The sequence below is a fragment of the Diabrotica virgifera genome, chromosome 2 (assembly GCF_917563875.1).
Source record: "Diabrotica virgifera virgifera chromosome 2, PGI_DIABVI_V3a".
NCBI classification, from domain to species: Eukaryota; Metazoa; Arthropoda; class Insecta; order Coleoptera; family Chrysomelidae; genus Diabrotica; species Diabrotica virgifera.
This window is the reverse complement of record NC_065444.1, coordinates 36,540,210-36,562,102: the sequence shown is the minus strand read 5'-3', so window position 1 is coordinate 36,562,102 and position 21,893 is coordinate 36,540,210. Positions and strand designations below refer to the sequence as shown.

At 32.9% G+C, this 21,893-nt stretch overlaps 1 protein-coding gene across 3 annotated transcripts in view; it reads right to left on the bottom strand.

Annotated features, from left to right (window-relative positions):
• The window catches only part of LOC114327415 (equilibrative nucleoside transporter 3), a 112,404-nt gene that overhangs the window by 61,385 nt on the left and 29,126 nt on the right, over positions 1 to 21,893 (bottom strand). For 2 of the 3 annotated variants that reach the window (XM_050642541.1, XM_028276027.2), the window contains exon 2: positions 18,834 to 19,084. In XM_050642541.1, coding sequence (XP_050498498.1) covers positions 18,834 to 18,894 — 61 coding nt within the window. In that variant the 5' untranslated portion in view covers positions 18,895 to 19,084. Of the gene's footprint in view, positions 1 to 9,681; positions 9,770 to 18,833; positions 19,085 to 21,893 lie in introns of those variants that run through there. The other variant, XM_028276026.2, reaches the window with a different exon arrangement.

The window sequence follows — 21,893 nt, the reverse complement described above, 5'->3', positions numbered from 1 at the left end:
TACAAGGATGATTCCCTGTGATTGGTCCATTCGAAGCCAAGTTGTCATTACCTGCGCTATCTGAGTTGATACTTTTTATATAATCCCTTTTTTGTATTCAGTCTATTTTTGAATTTCTAAAGCACTCAAAGACAGTAAATTTTTGAAATATGAAGGAGGATCTGATTATTTACAGCTGATATTTCATCACTATCATCACTTGGCTGACACAACATCGCAAAAGCACAGTCTTTTTGTCATTCAAATTTCATTAAACTACATCACTTGATAGTGATTCTAGCTCTACTGACAGCGCAGGTGACCTCCTTGCTATGTGCCGTCGACATCGACCGCGACTTAACTAGTGGCATCCACCGCGACCTACACCTCCACCTCGACCCACTTGTTCTGTTCTTACCCTAAGGTTGTTTGCGGATTCTTCATCATCCAGCCTCAAAAGTCCACTGCTGAACATAGGCCTCCTTCCCTCGTTTCCAACCCCGTCTATCCTGCGCCGCCCTCATCCAGTTCTTATTCACCTTTCTTAAGTCGTCAGTCCATCTTGTAGGCGGTCGACCGACGCTTCTCTTGTCTTCTCTTGGCCTCCATTCCAATAACCTCTTCGTCCATCGCCCATCTGTCATCCTGGCTACGTGTCCTGCCCATCTCCACTTCAACCTGGCTATCCTCTCGATGACGTCAGTCACCTTTGTTCTTCTCCTGATTTCTTCGTTTCTGATTTTGTCTCGCAGAGTTATTCCTAACATTGACCGCTCCATTCTTCTCTGCGTGACTCTTAGTTTGGTAGCCGAGGCTTTAGTTAAGGTAAGTGTTTCTGATCCGTACGTCAAGACTGGGAGGACGCACTTAATACCTTTCCACACTGAATACCTTTCCACTGGGAGGACGCACTGAATACCACAGGAATACCTTTCTCTTTAGACATGTGGGTAACTCACTTTTAAAAGTTTCTCTCAGTTTTCCAAATGCTGCCCACCCAAGACCGATTCTTCTTTTCAGCTCATGAGTCTGGTTATCCCTGCCAATCGTAATTTCATGTCCCAGGTATTTATATCTATCTACGAGTTCTATTTCCTTCCCACCAATACTGATGTTCTGGTTGGGTACCAAATTTGTCATTATTTTTGTTTTTGACATGTTTATATTTAAACCTACATTTTCTGTAGCTACAACGAGTTCTTGTACCATCTCTCTTGCCATACCTAGATCCTCAGCTACTATGACTATATCATCGGCGAAACGTAAGTTGTTTAGGTATTCTCCATCTATTTTTATTCCCTTTGTCATCCAATCCAAACTCTTGAAAGCATGTTCTAAGACCGTATTAAAAAGTTTAGGTGACATTGGGTCTCCTTGTCTAACCCCCCGTTCTATTTTTATGCGATTACTCTTAGTATGTAATTTGGCAGTGGTTGTTGCCTGTAAGTATATTTTGTGTAATAATTTTGTATACCTATAATCTAGCCTGCATTCTTTAAGCGCCTGTAATATTTTGCTAAGTTCAACTGTGTCAAAGGCTTTATGAAAATCGATAAAAACTAGAACTAGGGGTTTATTGTATTCCACTACTTTCTCTATCAGGGTTTTTATACTTTGTAGATGGTCATTTGTTCCGTAATTTTTTCGGAATCCTGCCTGTTCTCTTGGTTGATAAGTCTCTAACTTTCTTTCCATTCTCTTAACTATTATTCGCGTCAATAACTTATATAAATGGCTGAGGAGGCTAATCGGTCTGTAATTCTCTAAATTGGCTTTGTCTCCTGCTTTGTGTAATAGAATCATAGTAGCGTTGTTCCAGTCTGTTGGAATATTGGCGTTGTGAAGGCAGATATTGAAAAGTTGTTTAATTTTTTCAAGTAGTATATTTCCTCCAATTTTTAGTGCTTCTGATACTATTCCATCTTCACCTGGGGTTCGATTATTTTTCATTTTCTTCAGAGCCTCTTTGATTTCTGATTTTGTTATATCGGGCATTAAATCCGATCCTTGATTTAATACCCCAGTTTTTACTGTAATTGGAGGTTGCGCATTGTCATCTTTTTTTCTTGATTTGTATAACACTGTGTAGACCTCTTCGACTATTGTTAATATTTCATCTCTGTTTGTAGTTTCTTTTCCAGTTCTGTTTCTTAGTTTGTTGATTTCTATTTTTCCTTTTTGTACGCTTACGTTCTTCAAAACTATCATGTTCTTATTTTGCTCTATTGCTTGTTTTGTTTTTTCTACATTGTAGTTTCTTATGTCTTTTCTTATTGACTTTGTGATAGTCTTATTTATTTGATTTAGCGCTTCTTTGCTGGAACTTGTATCTCCTTTCATCTGTCGTCTTCTCCTTTCATCTGACGCAAGAATCTGCGGATTCTTGCGTCAGTGTTAATCTCTGCTCCATAAGATTGTACAGGCAAAACACATTGGTTATATTATCTTTTTTATATAGCTTTATTTAATTATTTTTTGGTTCCTCTTTCCTGGGTTGTCTTCTTTCTAGGTCGATTTCCATATTTCCATGATTAATAATTCTGTTCTTGGTAGAACTGGAGAAGTCTCTCCTAATATTGCTTATTATAACGAACGAAAAAGAAGATAGATAGAATAACGTTTATTTCAGTGGTGGATCTACGAGGTGGGGGAATGGGGGAAATTTTGCCCCGCCCTCAAGAAGGTCCAAAATTAAAGAAGAAAACTTGTTGAAACATAAAAAAACATGACTGACATGAAACTTAAACCATAAATAGACAAATTCAACCCAATAAGACCAGATAGTTAGAAAAATTAAGAAAATTTAATGTTTATAAGTTATTATTTATGTCTTTTATGTAGTTTCGGTTTATCTTTTTTATGTTTTTGATTGGTGTTCCAGGGGGGGGGGAACTTCTCCCCTCCAAGGAAAGTTCCCCTCAAGCATATGTCTAGATTCTAGATCCGCCACTGGTTTATTTTTAAAACAGAGCAACTTTAATATAATTAAATTTAGATAAGAAATTCATAAAATTTTTCAGACATTTATTCACGTAGTCACTGAATATGTATAATAATAATATCTTGCAAGGATAGATATTGTTTTTGCTATAACTGTACATAAAATTTTCCTATTTGAAATCGGCCATAGGTAGTATTGTTTACATGAACTATAATATATCGATCTAATTGAAAAGCATGCATACTATTTATGACTCAACAAAGAAAATCACGAACGTTGTGACGTCGTGTTGCATAGAATTGATTAGGGACGACGCGACGCATCAAATTTCATTCACGCATTTCAATGCCATTTATTTTTATTGAACTTGAAGAAACCGATGCGGCGCGGCGCCATGGCGACGAGAGGCGACTCGTCAAAACAGTTGAGCGATTATTTTGGGCATTTTTTTATTTGTGATTGATAACGAATATACGTAGACGTAGAACCAAGGCCATGGTGGAATACAGAGTGAAATAAAATTTAAAAAAATACTAAATTCCTTTATAAAATAAAAGGTATATTTTATTAAAATCCTTGAAAAGGGCTACATCACAGAACGATTTCGGAATATCAATTCCATCATCAGTGCTTTTTACAGGTTAAAGGACATGCTTGAGCCTTTAATCTGTAAAAAGCACTGATGGTGGAATTGTTATTACGAAAACGTTCTGTGTTGTAACTTTTTTTGGGGATTTTAATAAAATATACCTTTTATAACAGATTTTAGTATTTTTTTATTCATGGTATACAGCCAGGATTTTGAAATAAAATCATTAAAGATCGGCAAGTGTCTATAGATATATTATTATAAAAATCAAACAAATTTTAATAATTATTATTGCAGTCAAACCCACTTATTATATATTATAATATTATTATAATATGGAATAGGTATGAATAGGAACATAAAAACGGTACATCATTGTGGATCTGCAAAGAAAAATCAACTATCCATCAAATATTTCTTCTAAGATGAGCATTGATACTCACCATTTGTTTGTGGATTTTTGAGGTGCCTATGACAGTGTAGACAGAAACGCACTACACAAAGCCATGGTAGAATCATAGAATTCAATATCTCAATACACTTAGTGAAATTGGTGAAAGTCTCAACAGTCAAGGGTGAGGTTAGAGTGCAGGACGCAGTATCAAGAATTTTCGGTAGGAACATTAATATTTACTTTCGAAGGTGTAGAAAGTTTATATATTTAGGCTCACAAATCAACCAAAGGAAATTAACAGACGTATCGGTCTAGCAAATAGAGCATACTATGGACTAAAGAAACTTTTAATATCAAACATAGTCAGAAAAAGAACAAAAATATAGAACTCTTATCAAGCCGATCCTCACAAACGCGTCAGAAACGTGGACAAAAGCGATGCAGAACGTTTTTAGGCTGTGTTGAATGTAAAATCCCCATACATATTTAATAGGGCATGCAGGTAAACAGAATATGGCGTAGGCGCTGTAATTTTGAACATTACCGCCTTTATAACGAACCTAGTATTGGTAGGTTCATCAAAATAAACAGCCTGCGGTGGTTAGGCCACTTTTATCGGGCATACAAAACGTACTCAAAAATATACACTTTGTCTAGTGTAGTGTATACACACTAAGTGTTTTCTCTACGGCTTTTTACCTCAGTTGGAATCCAGATTCTTGAATTGTCTGAAGTTTGTTTAGTGAATCTTTTTTGAAAGACATTTTTTATTATGGCGGTAACACCTCTGATTTCTTTTATTTTTTCAACTATAACAATACAGTGCCTGAAAGGAAACGGGATGAATAGGGAAAATACAAGATGGTCAGGGGAGTGGCTTCTGAAAATAAACGAGTATTCCCTTGTCTCGTTATTGAAAAAACTAGGCGAACCTGATGATTGGAGCAATTATTTGTGAATGGACACTTCAGCCTAATGTCAATTGCTAGGGTTGGTAATACCATACATAGTGACAAAACAACCTGCATGAGAGAAGCCATTACACCCATGAAAGACTCGATTATATCATAATCTAGTACAAGAGCAAGCAGTAGCACCATTACACTAATATACAGCCATTTGGTTCAATTTAGCATTGGCAAAACAAAACGTCAAAAAATTGACATTGGCCCTTTTAGCACTAAGCCACAGATATACAACTATACAATCATTTTACAGGTATGTACTTTTGGATTTTTGGTGGAATGATGCAACATCCACTTCTTAAATTCCAAGAAAAATTCAGACAAGAAGATGGACAACCATTTTATACCTGGGAATTCCTGAACAGTTAACCGTAATTATTTATCGTAGCAGCTGAAAATACTCGTTCAACTAAACTTTATTTGGTATTGGGAGAGAGTAACTACGAGATCACCCTTTCATTGAAAAACAGTTTTTTATTTTTTATCGGAGCTGTTTTTTGGTTAAGCTTAGATTTTCTCTAAAAAAGAAGTTAGAAAGGCTATTATGTTTCATTACACATAACTCTTGAATAATAGGTATTGAACTATTCTGGATAAATGCTAATCAATTACAGTCTTTCCAGTTTTGCTAATGTAAGTAAATTGTGTGAGTGTATGAGTCCTCAAAATGAAACAAATAATACCAATAAATAGAAACAGAAACAGAGAAAAACTTATGATGAACAAGCTAGTCAGGTTACAAACAGAAGAAGAAAAAAAGGTATACCAGTTCACACTTAACAAGAAACTGGAGCTTGTTACAGAAAATGACAACGTAGAACAAACATGGGACTTAATTAAAAATACTGTAAAAGCCTTGCAGATGATACTAACAAGCCAATCAAGAAACAACAAAAGGCCTAGTTCGACGATGAATGTAAACTAGAAATAGAGAAACGAAGCAAGCTACGATTGGAAAGTCTAAGACTAAAAACAAAAACAGCGGAAAGACTGTACATAGAGCAAAGAAGAAAAACCAGCGCAACTTTACGAAATAAAAAGAGAAGATTTTATGAAGATAAGTTGAAACACATTGAAGAAAACTATAAAAATAATCTTATTAGAAATATATATCAAGGCATTAAAAATCAAAAAAGAGAATATAAACCACAGCCCATTTATTACGAAGATAAAGAAGGAAAAATGATATTTGACGACCAAGAAATATTAAAACGATGGAAACAATATTTTGATGAATTGTTAAACGGGGAGTACAAAATAATCACAATGAAGAAGGCACAGATGATGGAAATGAAGAAGACATAAATCACGATAATGAAGGATACACAGACGAAATCATGAATATGCATTGGAGGAGCGCAGCTGACAGACAAAATACACAAATTACTAAAAAACATAAGGGACAAGGAAGAACTACCAATGGAGTGGAAGCAAGTAGTGATATGTCCTCTTTATAAAAATGGGGACAAAGCAGAATGTCAAAATTATAGGGGTGTGGCACTATTAAATGTAATATATAAGATATTAGCAGTACACATCAAAAACAAGCTAGCAAGAAGTCTTAACAATAGCATAGGTAGGTGAGTACCAGTGTGGCTTTAGAAATGGGAGAAGTACTATAGATAACATCTTTACTTTAAGAGAAATACAATCTGAGAGCTATGAATATAATAAACCGACAATGGCACTCTTCAAGTTTCACCAAAAATAATAAGAATGATAAAGCTTACACTTACGAAAACAAAAAATAGAGTAAAAGTAAATAACAAAGAAAATTTTGAAGTGAAAGAAGGAGTAAGACGATCCGTTATAATCACTGCTATTTAATGTAGTATTGGAAATGATAATAAAAGAGGCTACTAATACTAACAGATCAGAACACATATATCATAAAAAATATCAATGTTTGGCATTCGCGGATGATGTAGTAATTCTATCCAGAAGCAAGAAAGAATTAAAAGAGGTAGTAGAACGACTAGAAAAGGCAGCTCGAGAAAAAGGACTTTATATAAATGAAACAAAAACTAAGTACATGGAATGGACCGACAAAGAATTTGAACAGGGCAATATTTAATGATAACAACGAATGAAGGAAAAATGTATAAATTTGAAAAGGTAGAGAGATTTGAATATTTAGGTACCTTATCTTCTAGTAAACCAAGTATCAGGGAAGAAATACACAAAAGACTAATGTGAGGGAATCGTTGCATGTATGCACTCAATAGAATACTCAGAAGCAAAAATATATCCAAAGCAGCTAAATTAAGAACGTATAAAACTGTGACACGACCAATAGTTACGTATGCCTCAGAAACCTGGACTATGACAAAAACCGGGCAATCAATGTTACAAGTATGGGAAAGAAAAATACTTAGAAGGATATTTGGGGGGAAATGATCAACAATCAGTGGACACGAAGAACAAACAAGGAGTTAGAAGAATTGTATAAGGAGCCTAATATAATTGCAGTTGTAAGAGCACAAAGACTTAGATGGTTAGGACATGTCCAAAGAATGGTCCAAGTTAGAATGCCCAAAATCATATTAAGCGCTACAACAGGTGGTAAAAAGAGAAAAGGAAAACCTAGGAACAGATGGAGCCATGAAGTTAATGATGACCTGAGGTATCTCAATGCAACCAATTGGAAAGAAAAAGCGAAGAACAAGCAAAAATGGAGGAAGATTGTAAACCAAGCCATGAGCCTGGTTGGCTCGAAGTGCTAATGTATATATAATATGTATATATAATATGAGTCCTTCCATTAAATCAACAAAAAAAGGATTTATGTATGCTCATAAAGTCGCCTTATAGTATCCCCATGTTTTTAAAACCATGGCATTACTTGAACGATACTCCGATAGATTTGCGCCCTCCACCATCTCTGGCGGAACTTCTCCAACATCTGATGCTGTATCAGAAATACTTAACAAAATTTCTAAAATATTCACAATATCTAAGAAGGGTTTAAAATAGACTCTTCAGAAGAAGAAACCAGTTAGTAGAATAGTCACCACAGCGTTTTTTTTTCTAAAATTACACAGTTATATAGGGTGAGGCAGATAACTGGCCTATTAGAAATATCTCGAGAACTAAATGCAACAGAATCATGAAAATCGGAATAAAGGGGTTTTGATGGATGATCTATTAAATGAAAATATTTTCAGCTCTTTGCAACTTCCGGTTATACCGGAAGTTGCTTATAACTTGGTTTTTTTAAATGGCACACCCTGTATATTTTTACATTTTTGGATTCTCCTCAATATCTTCTTTCTTAAAATATGAGATTTTGTAATATTATACAGGGTATTTTAAAAGATATTTACGGTTTTTTATTAATTTCGTAGCAACCTTCACACCATGTACAATTGTAATAGTTTGACATTAAAAACTCTGCTTACGTTCAAGTGATTTTTAATATAGTCTATTATTGTTAAGAATCATTAGTATGGCTAATTTTGAAATTTTAGTTTACAGGGTTGGTCGAAACTCAGAATGAATATTTTCTGAGTTTTCTCAAATAGAACACCCTGTATTTTAGTATTGTAATGAAATGATATTTCATAGTACGTTTTTATTTTATAAGTATTCCCTATACCTAACTGCTTTAATTTGTGAGTTATTGGTGATTCAAGCTAAACACTAATTGCAACAAAAAATACGTAAAATTTTATTAGGTTAACCGTGAAAATATTCAATCACAAATAATTTTTCAGAAATAAATACATATTAATCTAGACTGATCCTTAAAATTACCAATAATGGTTTAGCTATCAAAATACCTACGTAGTTAAGATTGTTGGTGCGACTAACAATTAAGCACAAATTAAAGCAGTTAGATATAGGGAATGCTTAAGAAATAAAAAAATACCATAAAATATCATTTCATTACAATACTAAAATACAGGGTGTTCATTTAAGAAAACTCAGAAAATACTCACTCCGAGTTTCGACCAACCCTGTATACTAAAATTAAAAATTTAGCTATACTAATGATTATTAACAATAGTAGACTATATTAAAAATCATTTGAACGTAAGTAGAGTTTTAGTTGTCAAACTACTACAATTCTACAGGGTGTGAATATTGCTACGAAATTAATAAAAAAACGTAATTATCTTTTAAAATACCCTGTAAAAAATTACAAATCCTTATATTTTAAGAAAGAAGACATCGAAGAGAATCCAAAAATGTAAAAATATACAGGGTGTCCCATTTAAAAAAAAACGAAGTTATCAGCAACTTCCGGTATAACCGGAAGTTGCAAAAAAATAAAAATATTTTCATTTAATACATCATCCTTCAAAACCCCTGTATTCCAATTTTCATGATTCTGTTGCCTTTAGTTCTCGAGATATTTCTAATAGGCCAGTTATCTGCCTCACCCTGTATACATTTTTATACTAATTATGTAATCTCTAACCTTGTTCTTAAAGTTCTATCTTCTATCGAAGACTGAAAACCATCATTACTATGCAGATCTTGCTGACTGTCACTCGAAATAGTTCTGCACCAACGCATTCAAACCATTTACATACTCGAGTTCTAAAGCTAGGATATTCTTCTTCTTCCCACATTTCGCTTTTTTCGAATTTGGCCTTGCATAATAAGTAGTAATAGAGAGTATTTTTGCCCTCCCATCACATGTCCTAAGTACTTAAGCCCTCGTCTTTTGATGGTTAATCTTCCTCATTTGACATTCTTTGAATCCATGATATTCGTAGGATTCTTCTGTTACGCCAAAATTAATCTAACCTAACTGCACCCTCTCTATTGCTCACTGGTAAGATAGATCAGAAGGGGGATCGGTACTCACCTGAGGGACCGCAGACTTTCGGATACACTAAGCGTCTCTTTATAAAGGCAATGAAGTCGAAGTAACAAGACATTATTTACTAACACACACAGTCACTACACATTACACACTATAATCTGATTGCGACTGGCCGAATGGTATATATGTATATCTATTCCATTTAAAGATAGAAAATAAAGAAAAATAAAGAAAAAACTAATTGCACTTATTGAAATAATATTTGACCCATCTTGACCTACTACTTTTGATATAACTGTTTATAGTTTTTAAATATAGATCCAAATAATTTCCAATCAAAATCTGTTGCAAAATATCCTTCCAAAACTGGCAAAATAATAGAAAAACCATTCTGGTTTTTCCTGGACTAAGTCAAGAATATGGAAATTATTATTGATTCCTAAGAGTTCCATATAATTATGCAATGAGTTTACAAAAATACGAGTACGTCAAAAATACGTGTTTTGAATGACGAAATATGCATTTGTAATTATTTTTATGGCTTTATTTTTATTGCGACAATGTTTATTATAATCATAAATGTAATGTTTAATGAAATTTTTAATTTAATGTACATTATTTTTGAGATATGCTGTTACTAACCGAAATCCAATCAACGAAAATTTTTATCAAGTAGTAAAAAGGACAAGAATGACGCAAAATAAAAGCAAAATGACGAAACAGAAACATTAAGGGGATCGGCACAAAATAAATGCATTTATTTTTTTTCGAATCCTGAGAAAACTAATAAATATTTTTATAAAATTTACACGCAGAATGAAAGATTACATTATTACCGAAGCTGAAAGTCCCTTAGAATAAACAAAACGTTTCTTTTGAATGAAATATTTGAAATTAAAAATCACACTAAATTTTCTTTTTTTTTTTTCACCCCTGTAACTTATTAAAATAAACATTACCGATAGAAGTTTTCAGGGACTTTCGGCCCTCGGTAATAACGTAATATTACATTCTGTGTTTAATTTTTTCAAAAATACCTATTAGTTTTCTCAGGATTCGAAAAAAAATGAATGCATTTAAATAGCATTGGACCAAGATTTTGCGCCCACCCCCTTAAACAGATGGGCAAAGTATTTCGACGAATTATTAATGGTAGGGGAGCCCAAGCGGGGATTTTTGCAGTTACTCGAGCGCGTCAGATTATCATATGGGAGAAATCTGGTACCCTGCAAATGTACCTCTACCATATATTGGCTCTTAACACAGGGGAGTTCGTTAAGGGGGCACGAAAAAAAATTTATCCTTAAAAAACTCGAAATTGTCAGATTAAGATAATAGACGGAGAGGCAGCGCTGAAAAATCTCTTTGAATTTACTAAAGCTTTTTTTCTTTTTACTAAAGAATTTTTCACAGTTCATTACTGTGAGTGTGTAGAGAAACATACTGCGGTCGGTCAAACGAAACGTAGAACAGGGGTTACTGAGAGGGCATCAAAGTTGCTTTCCTACGAAGGTAATTGTTTCTATTTACTAAGGCTGAAAATCAGTACACAAATTCTAAATTAAATATAAATAAAAGTTATTATAGTCGGTCAGCTGTATGACGGGACAGAGCCGGTCAGTCGGCCCCAATAGTCGATTGAGGAAATGAAGCATTTTGGCCCACAATTTTTTCGTTCAGTATAGATTTACTTGAAATTTTCACAGAAGGTAGGGAATAGTCCAAGGATCATTTTCTATATCATACCGCTATCATACGCTAAAACCTTGGGGGTGGTTGCCACCCCATCTCGGGGGGTGGAAATTTTTTATTAAATTTTAACCATGTAATTCGATGGAAAAAGTGATTCTAAGAAAAAAATGTTTTTTACATTTTCTTCGAAAAACTAATATTTTTCGAGTTATTCGCGCTTGAAAATAACAGTTTTTCGACGAAAAAATCGATTTCTTTAGAGGGTTTTTTGAGAATACCTCGAAAAATATGCATTTATTCAAAAAAACTGTAGATATCAAAATTGTACCTTTTAGTAACACAAATCAAATTCTTTTCCAATAATATCTTTAAGACCAATACAAACCGAGATACGGCATGTTAAAAGTTGGCTATTTTAGACCTTTAAAAAATAATAATAAAAAGTTTCTAGCATGAAAATTAAGCGACTTATAATCAAAAAAATGTCGGTACCTGCTTTTCTCTACGAAAAAATCAGTGAAAACAACCCCCTAACTACCTTCCTAATTCAAAATTGGTCTTCAACTTTCTGTAGTTCCTTTTATATTTATATTATCAATACACTCAAGGAATTTGACCTATTTAAAATGCCTAATTTTGGAAAAATTGGAGTTTAAAGAAAAATTGATTTTTTGCCATTTGGTATTTTTCACCTTTTACTTCAAAATATCTCAGAAAATACTGAAGATACGAAAAAAATTATAAACTAGTAAATTGTAGCTTTTTAAAGACTAAAATTACCCTGTGCATAGATTTTCATTACAGTGAATAGTTAGCCAAATATAGCTGTTTATTTACCAGCTAACACCCCCTTATTCGAGCCCTTTAAACCCGCTCCAATTAAAAACTAAGGGATCTTACGGAAATTAATTTACACAGTCTTATAGCTCTTTAAAAATCCTACAAAATCATTTTTGAAGAAACTTTTTATCGCCAAAAATATATAGAATATTTTTCGAGGTATGTATGCTCAAAAAACCCTCTAAAAAAGTCGATTTTTTCGTCGAAAAACTGTTATTTTCAAGCGCGAATAACTCGAAAAATATTAGTTTTACGAAGAAAATGTAAAAAACATCACTTTTTCTATCGAATTGCATGGTTAAAATGTAATAAAAAATTCCCACCCCAGAGACGGGGTGGCAACCACCCCCAAGGTTTTAGCGTATGATAGCGGCATGATATAGAAAATGATCCTTGGACTATTCCCTACCTTCTGTGAAAATTTCAAGTAAATCCATGCTGGACGAAAAAATTGCGAGCGAAAATGCTTCATTTCCTCAATCGACTATTGGGGCCGACCGACCGGCTCTGTTCCGTCATACAGCTGACCGACTATAATAACTTTTATTTATATTTAATTTAGAATGTGTGTACTGATTTTCAGTTTTAGTAAATGGATTTAATTACCTTCGTAGGAAAGCAACTTTGATACCCTCTCAGTAACCCCTGTTCTACGTTTTGCTTGACCGACCGCAGTATGTTTCTCTACACACTCCCAGTAATCAACTGTAAAAAATCTAGCTTTAGTAAATTCAAAGAGATTTTTCAGCGCTGCCTCTTGGTCTATAAGGTAGGTTAAGTACATACGAAAGAGTGATATTTAAAAAATCTGACGATTTGAGCGGGGCTTAAGGAAATAGGTGAGTCCCAAAGTTTCATAAGAAAAAAGCGAATATTTCGCGAAATGCATGACAAATCGAAAAACTAAAAAATATGTGCTTAATATTTTTTAAAAATCTATCGAATGATACCAAACACGAATTCCCTCGGAGAGGGATGGGGGTAAATTTAAAATTTTAAATACGAATCCCGTGATATTTCTCGAGATGAACATCAGTTCGAAAAACTGTAAAATACACTTATTCAATATTTTTGAAAAATCTATCGAATGGCACCAAACACGACCCTTTACGGAGGTGGGTGGGGGGTTACTTTAAAATCTTAAATGGGAGCCCCCATTTTTTACATTTTTTCGAATTATGGATAGATGGCGTTATAATCGGAAAAAACGATTGTTGGAAATGGAAAATTAAATTAAAAAATGGCAAGCGCCCATTAAAACAGAAAACTTTACTTAAGTTTTTTTGGTTTTAGGACCTACTCTTCACAACCCAATAGGTCCCCATAACGCTCGAGTGACTGCACATTTAGCATACTTTGCTTCCCTACCATAAACGATAAAGACTAATACACCAGGGAAATAAGGCAAAAATATACCATGTTTGGGACACTTGAGCAGCCAGGTTGCAAATGGGTTTTTTGGGTACTATATACCTAATACATTATAAATACAAAAATGCCCGTCACAGTTTGGACGAGAAATTTAGTTATTAACAAATAAGTGTCAAAAATGGAAGTTTTTTCGTTTAAATCGCTACAGGTAAAAATAGGGTAATTAAATATCTTATTTATAATATTTTTTTTGGTAGATGACCCAAGGTTTAAAATAGCGCTTTTTGAATTCTGTTCTGATCCTTTGTTGCTTCGGATATTGCAAAATAAAACTAAAATTTCGAAAATAAAAAATTTGCTATAACTTTTGCGAAAATCAATTTAAGACTTTCATATTGCACGAAAAGTTGAGTCAAACAGTCCACACAATGCACAAAAAATTTCAAGACGATTAGTCAGTTAGTTTAAATTTTATTCAATTTGTTTATCGCAAAAAACTTTTTTTTTTGCAATATTATTGTTCAGAAAATAATAATGATATAGCAATTCTGTGAAAACAACGTGAAAGTAGAATAGTCATATTTTCAACGTATTTAAAAAATCATTAAAAAGTCTTTTTTGTCACTCAGACATTTTACTAAAATAGAGTCTTTTTGGCTTATTAACAATTTGAATAACTTTGTTAGTATTGACTGTAGGCTAAATTACAATGGGATTTAAAAAACTGGTATTTTTATACGAATTTTCAAAGAAAAACTTTTCGCCTAGGTTAATTACGGTCAGAGTTAGCCACTTTTTTTATTTAATTGACGGCTACTTTGTTTATAACAATTAAGCAAATTAACTAGAGCTATTTTGAAGTTGAAGATATATAGTTTATGTGTAAAAGTTTGAGTAAACTTTGAACCTCAACAGAGTGGTTAATAAAGTTTTAAAAATGGCGTTTGAACGGAATTAATTCGTGGTCGGTGGAGGGGAATTATAAAAATCCGTGCACTGAAAAAATGAAACTGATTCTGCAAACATATGCTGCGATTAATATCGCCGGAGCTTGTTGATGGATTTTGATCATAATTTTTTTAATTTGTGTGTACTCGTAGTCTTATAGAGTGCGTTATGTGCACGCATCCCCACCTAACATTACAAAATGTTAGGGGGAACTCCCCTTATCACTCAGGGATATGAAAAATAGATTACGACCGATTCTAAGACCTACCGAATATACATATATAATTTCATAAAAATCGGTCAAGCGGTCTCGGAGGAGTATGGAAAGTAGCACTATGACAGGAGAATTTTATAGATGTAAATATATAGATGGCTGTTAACAAATAGGGGTTGGTGATAAAAGAGTGAAAATGAAGGGTTGTATGTATTTTTTAATTCTATATCATATAAAATTAAAGTAGATAATTTTGTCTAAAAAAATAAAAAAAAAATGTCAGGGGAGCAACCCCCCTTATAACTTATGGGTATAAAAAATAGATTAAAACCTCTTCTCTGTCCTACAGGATATACGTGTAAAATTTTATAAAAATCGGCCAAGCCGTTTCGGAGTAGTATGGTAACTAACACTGTTACAGGAGAATTTGATGTATATAGAAGTAAGTCCGAATTAAATAATAAAGGTGACTAATTTTGAGCCTAATTAACCTAGGCAAAAAGTTTTTCTCTGAAAATTCGTGTAAAAATACCAGCTTTTTAAATCCTAAAGTAGATTTACTCTATAGTCAATATTAACAAAGCTATTCAAATTGTTTATAAGCGAAAAATGACTCTGTTTTACTAAACTTTTTTCGGAGTGATAAAAACGACTTTTTAATGATTTTTTTTCAACACGTTGAAAATATAACTATTCTTCTTGTATGTGGTTTCCACAGAATTGCTATGTTATTATTATTTTCTGAACAATAACATTGCGAAAAAAAGCTCTTTGCGATAAACAAATTGAATAAAATTTAAACTAATTGACGAATCGTCTTAAAAATTTTTGTGCGTTATATGGAATGTTTGACTCAACTTTTCTTGCAATATGAAAGTCTTAAGATCATTTTCGCAAAAGTTAGAGCACATTTTTTATTTTTGAAATTTTATTCTTTTATTGCGATTTCCGAAGCAAAAAATAATCGTACCAAAATTCAAAAAGTGCCATTTTAAACCTTGGCTGATCTACTAAAATGCGATTACTATAAATAATATATATAATTACCCTATTTTTACCTGTAGCGATTTAAACGAAAAAACTGCCATTTTTGACCTTTATTTGTTAATAACTAAGTTTCTCGTCCGAACTGTGACGGGCATTTTTGTAATTAGAATGTATTAGGTATATAGTACCCAAAAAATTGATTTGCAACCTGGCTGCTCAAGTGTCCCGACAAAAACCTTATTTCCCTGGAGTATAAACAGGATCAGAGATAGAACAACGAATACAAGAAACAGAATAATAACAAACGTAAGAACCGACAGAGAAATAGGTAACAGAAGTAATACGAGACCTAAAAAATAACCAAATTTGAGGGAGAAAGCGGAGTGCGAGAAGTATTAAAAGTAGAAGGAGATATACTGCAGCAAAAGATAGCTCGATTTATAAAAATATGGAAAAAAAAAACGAAAAATTGCCATAGCAATGGAACTCAGCACTCATCCGCCGAATTAGAAGATAAAATTGTCTGGATATTGGGAGGAAAAGTGTGAGGATCACACTATTGGAATTACCTAGTAGGTATATGAAGTACATATTAGCAAAAATTATAAGAAGTAGAATAAAACCTACGAAACAGAGATAGTATGAGAATACCAGGCTGGTTTCAGACAGGGACGAACAACAACCGACCAAACTTTTGTCCTAAACTTGTAACAAGATAACAATAATGAACAAAATCTAGTTTTGCATATGGAGATCACTAGGAATACTAGAGAAACTGATACGATTTGTTAAAATAATGCTAAGTAATACAAACAATAAAGTAATGAGAGAAAGAAGTACTTCTAATCAGTTTAACGTCAATAGAGGATTAAAACATGAAGACCCTGTCAACAGACTTATTCAACCTAGTACTAGAAAAAATAATCAGAGGAGCCATGATTCAGAAAATCAGCACGATTTTGAAAAAAAAAAACAACAGTGCATAGGTTTCGCAGATGACTTGGTATTTCTGACATGTTCAAGAATAGAACTTCTAAAAACGTGATTAATTATTTATATGGGAAATAAGCCACAATTAAAATGAAAAAAATAATTTTATTAACGTTTCGACGGCCAAATCGGGTGCCGTTGTCAAAATACAAAATATTACTAAAATAAACAAAAGTGTTGTTGCTAAGCAAAAAAATTCTTCTAATAATTTATTTAATCTCACTCATTTATATTGGCAATTCAGACATATATTATACATTTTAAAGTAGAAGACTTTAAAATGATATTGTCAATATTTATGAGTTGCGTTCCTGGGACGACTTACTGAAAGATAGTTCATTCGATTACATGAAATTAACCCCAACTCAAGAATATCCGTCATAAAAAATTATAGCATGTGATATGTCTTTAAAAAGACAACCAAATGCAACGACAGTAAAATTCTCGAGTTAGAGATTTCATAGTAAATCACAAGGGAAAACCAGGAAAAACCCTGTGATACTATCCCGACATCGTAAGTATTTGGTCTTACATTAATTTACTCTCAAAAAATAATACCAAATTCTGACTTGTAACATGTTTACATTATAAATAATACTAATAATACTAGATATATAAGTAATGCTAAAATATAAAATATGTACTAGCTCGATATTATTGACTTACTAATCTTGGTATTTTCTTTCTATTGACTTCCTCTTTCAGTATGGGTAACCACATCCTACTGCATTCTACCGAGGAATTTGCGACACAATTGGTTTCATTTAGCATAATTAGAGCCGCTTCTTTGATTTTTCTCTTTTTACTATCTGATTCTTTCAGGACTATACTTGAATCTCTCCACTGAACTCTATGTTCATTATCCCATGCGTGTTGACATATTTGAGATCTCTCAAATTCTCTATTTTTAATATAAGATTGATGTTCACTTATTCAGTGGAGAGATTCAAGTATAGTCCTGAAAGAATCAGATAGTAAAAAGAGAAAAATCAAAGAAGCGGCTCTAATTATGCTAAATGAAACCAATTGTGTCGCAAATTCCTCGGTAGAATGCAGTAGGATGTGGTTACCCATACTGAAAGAGGAAGTCAATAGAAAGAAAATACCAAGATTAGTAAGTCAATAATATCGAGCTAGTACATATTTTATATTTTAGTATTACTTATATATCTAGTATTATTAGTATTATTTATAATGTAAACATGTTACAAGTCAGAATTTGGTATTATTTTTTGAGAGTAAATTAATGTAAGACCAAATACTTACGATGTCGGGATAGTATCACAGGGTTTTTCCTGGTTTTCCCTTGTGATTTACTATGAAATCTCTAACTCGAGAATTTTACTGTCGTTGCATTTGGTTGTCTTTTTAAAGACATATCACATGCTATAATTTTTTATGACGGATATTCTTGAGTTGGGGTTAATTTCATGTAATCGAATGAACTATCTTTCAGTAAGTCGTCCCAGGAACGCAACTCATAAATATTGACAATATCATTTTAAAGTCTTCTACTTTAAAATGTATAATATATGTCTGAATTGCCAATATAACTGAGTGAGATTAAATAAATTATTAGAAGAATTTTTTTGCTTAGCAACAACACTTTTGTTTATTTTAGTAATATTTTGTATTTTGACAACGGCACCCGATTTGGGCGTCGAAACGTTAATAAAATTATTTTTTTCATTTTAATTGTGGCTTATTTCCCATATAAATAATTAATCATAAAAATGCCACAAGGAAATAGCTTCAGAACAACATTCTAAAAACGTTAATAAAATTTGAAGAAGAAGCTAGAAAATATGTCCTGACCACAAATCAAGAACAAACCAAATATGTATATGGAAATGAGAGGGGAAATGCAGAAGATAATAAATATAATTAGGTTAATTCTACGACTGTGTTTTGTAAAAAAATGTCATAGGTCTTGACCTACAGAAATAAATGCAAATAAAGAATCTAGCTGTATGAGAAACTTACACTGAGTATACAAAAAGGCGGGAAATTGTAGAGAATGACGCAACTTTTACTATAGTTTCATAGAAATGCTTACTTATTAATTTTAAATAAACTACAAATTGTAAATCATTCTAGCAAATAAAAGTATTACTTTGTGACTGAAATTTCAAAAAAAACTTCAAAAACTTACCGTTGAGTTTTATTTTTTCCTCCGCAGACGCGATTTCTTGAAAGTCTCCTGGTTTTTTCATCTTGAAACGTTGAGTTGAGATGCTCACTACATTGGTCCAGAACTGATCAGATTAATTGGCCCGCGTCTCCCCGGCTGTTTTTTGATGTCCTTTGATTGTTAACACGGTTCCTAGACGCTCGTGATAATATCAATTCCATTCAATTCAACGTCGTTAACATTATCAGAGAGAGTTCAAGCTGATTGATAATCTATTTAAAGAAAATATACATATGTTAAAACATGGTGAAAACCGTTAAATCATTGCATTCTATTGAAATGCAGCGCGCGGTTTGATATCAAGTGCGATTAGCAATAAAAAATGGTTTCGGCGTATTTTGCAGGATTGTGATTATTTGCGACTATTGCGACAACTTATGACGAGTTTGCCATGTGGTCTTTTATTACGTTAAATAACAATGCCGACAACGTGGCGTATAAATAGTTTTATATTTTTTTACAGGGCGGATTTTTAAAACGGATATACTTAAGTATCTATACAGTGCGGACAAAAATTATTATTAATTACAATGTGCAGAGCGCTCAAATACGTCTATTAGTCCAAGTAATGAAGCTAAAATAGGACAAATAGGTCTGGATCCCGCGTATGAAAAAAAAGTTGATTAATAGCAAGCTGAAAATTTGTTAATAGCTTAAGGGTGTCTAGTCGGATAAACTTTGATATATGGGAACACTGGAACAGGGGCAGTTTTAATTGTGGAACAGGTTAAAAATTTGGAACGGTCAGATCACGAAAACGGCACATTTATTTTGTCCGACAGAATAGACTTAAACTCTCCGAACAGAGATTAAACTTTCATGCAAAAATCAGACTGCTATTTATCACCAAATGGGCGTTTTAATGAGTGGAACATGTAGAATATGTAAAATGACAGGAATTATGACAGGTGATAGATAGCAGTCTGATTTTTGCATGAGAGTTTAATCTCTGTTCGGAGAGTATAAGTCTATTCTGTCGGACAAAATAAATGTGCCGTTTTCGTGGTCTGACCGTTCCAAATTTTTAACCTGTTCCACAATTAAAACTGCTCCTGTTCCAGTATTCCCATATATCAAAGTTTATCCGGCTAGACACCCTTAAGCTATTAACAAATTTTCAGCTTGCTATTAATCAACTTTTTTTTCATACGCGGGATCCAGACCTAAAAGCCTCGCAATTTTTACAGAATGGATCGATTTGCTTGAAAATTTGAAAATGAGTAGTGGATACTCCAAGGATCAAAATCTATATGATGCCGAAAGGCGCTTGTACCATAAGGGTGGTTGCCACCCCATATCAGGGGTGGATATTTTTTATTATATTTTAACCGCAAAAGTTGGTAAAAACATTCATTCTTAGCAAAAAACGTTCTATACATTTTTTTGATAAAATTGATAGTTTTCGATTTATTTGCTATCGAAAGTGTTACGTTTTATATAAAAAAAAATCAATGTTTTTAAACAGTTTTCTAACAACTCAAAAAGTTTTTATTTTATCAAAACAACTTTGCTTAACAAAATGTACCTTTTGAAAAAATAAACAAAATCGTTGTTTTTAATTTTCTCTAAGACCAATAGTAATCGAGCTATGCTGTTCTTCGTCAAATGCTAAATATTGTAGTTTCAAAGTCAAAAGACGGGAAAACTATGCATTTTTCGAGGATAATTTGTTGAAACTAATTTAAAGCATTTTAAAATATCTATTTCCAGAAATAAAAAAAGTACCTACAAAAATTAAGTGACTTATATGAAAAGAATGTCAGTCCCTATTTTTCCAGCAAAAAAGTGATCGGAAACAGCCCCCTAATCACCACCCTAATTAAAATTAGTCATTGACCTTATTTGGTCGTCTTTATTTATGTATTATTATTAGGTTCTAGAAGTTTGACCGGCTTAGAATGATAAGATTAAAAAAAATGGAGTGAAAAGCGAATAACGAATTTGTGTACTTCAGAATAGAAAGATAACCATCAAAGATACGAAAAAATGTTTAAATATAAAATTGTAGCTTATTTAATTCCTAAGAACTTGGTTTGCAAAAATTTTTCTACGGCAAAAATTGAGTGAGCTACTGACAATTAAAACTTGTAATAACATGCAAAAACTACCTTTACCAACCCTTTCAAAGTCACCTCTTTTTGCGACTGAGAATTTTAAAAGAATTTAGTATTAATAGCCTTATAGTATGGTATAGTTAGACCCAAACCCAGACATCCAAAGTGAAAGTTATCCTCCAACACCAAATTGTTCTATATGGTCCACATAATGTTCAGAAAAAAGTCACACCATTTTGAGCGTCGGGTTTGGGGGGGAGAGGGGGGAGAAATCTGCAAATTCGTAATTTTTTAGGTTTTTCGTCAATATTTCTAAAACTAAGCGGTTTAGCATGAACAACCTCCTACACAAAATTGTTCTACATTAAATTTGAAATAAAAAAGGCCCTATGCATGAGCCTTCTAAAATGAACGATTCCAAAGTTACGGAGGTAGTATAGTATAATTGGTCCAAAAAAAGGCCTAACCCAGACATCTAAAGCAAAAGTTTTCCTTCAACACCAAATTGTTCTATATGGTCCACATATTGTTCAGTAAAAAGTTATACCATTTTGAGCGTCCGGTTTGGGGGGGAGATGGGGGAGAATTCGGTAAATTAGTAGTTTTTTTAAGTTTTTCGTCAATATTTCTAAAACTGTGCTTTAGCGTAAGGAATGTTCTATAGAAAAATGTTCTACATGAAATTCTAAACAAAAAAGGATGTATACATAATTGTTATAAAATCAACGGTTCCAGAGTTACGGAGGGTGAAAAATGGAAGTTTTCGATACTTTTTATATTTACCGATTTCTCCCCCCCAAACCCGACGCTCAAAATGGTGTGACTTTTTTCTGAACATTATGTGGACCATATAGAACAATTTGGTGTTGGAGGATAACTTTCACTTTGGATGTCTGGGTTTTCGGTTTAGTTATATCATAAATATTGCCCAAAAAATATAAAAAGTATCGAAAACCTCGACTTTCAC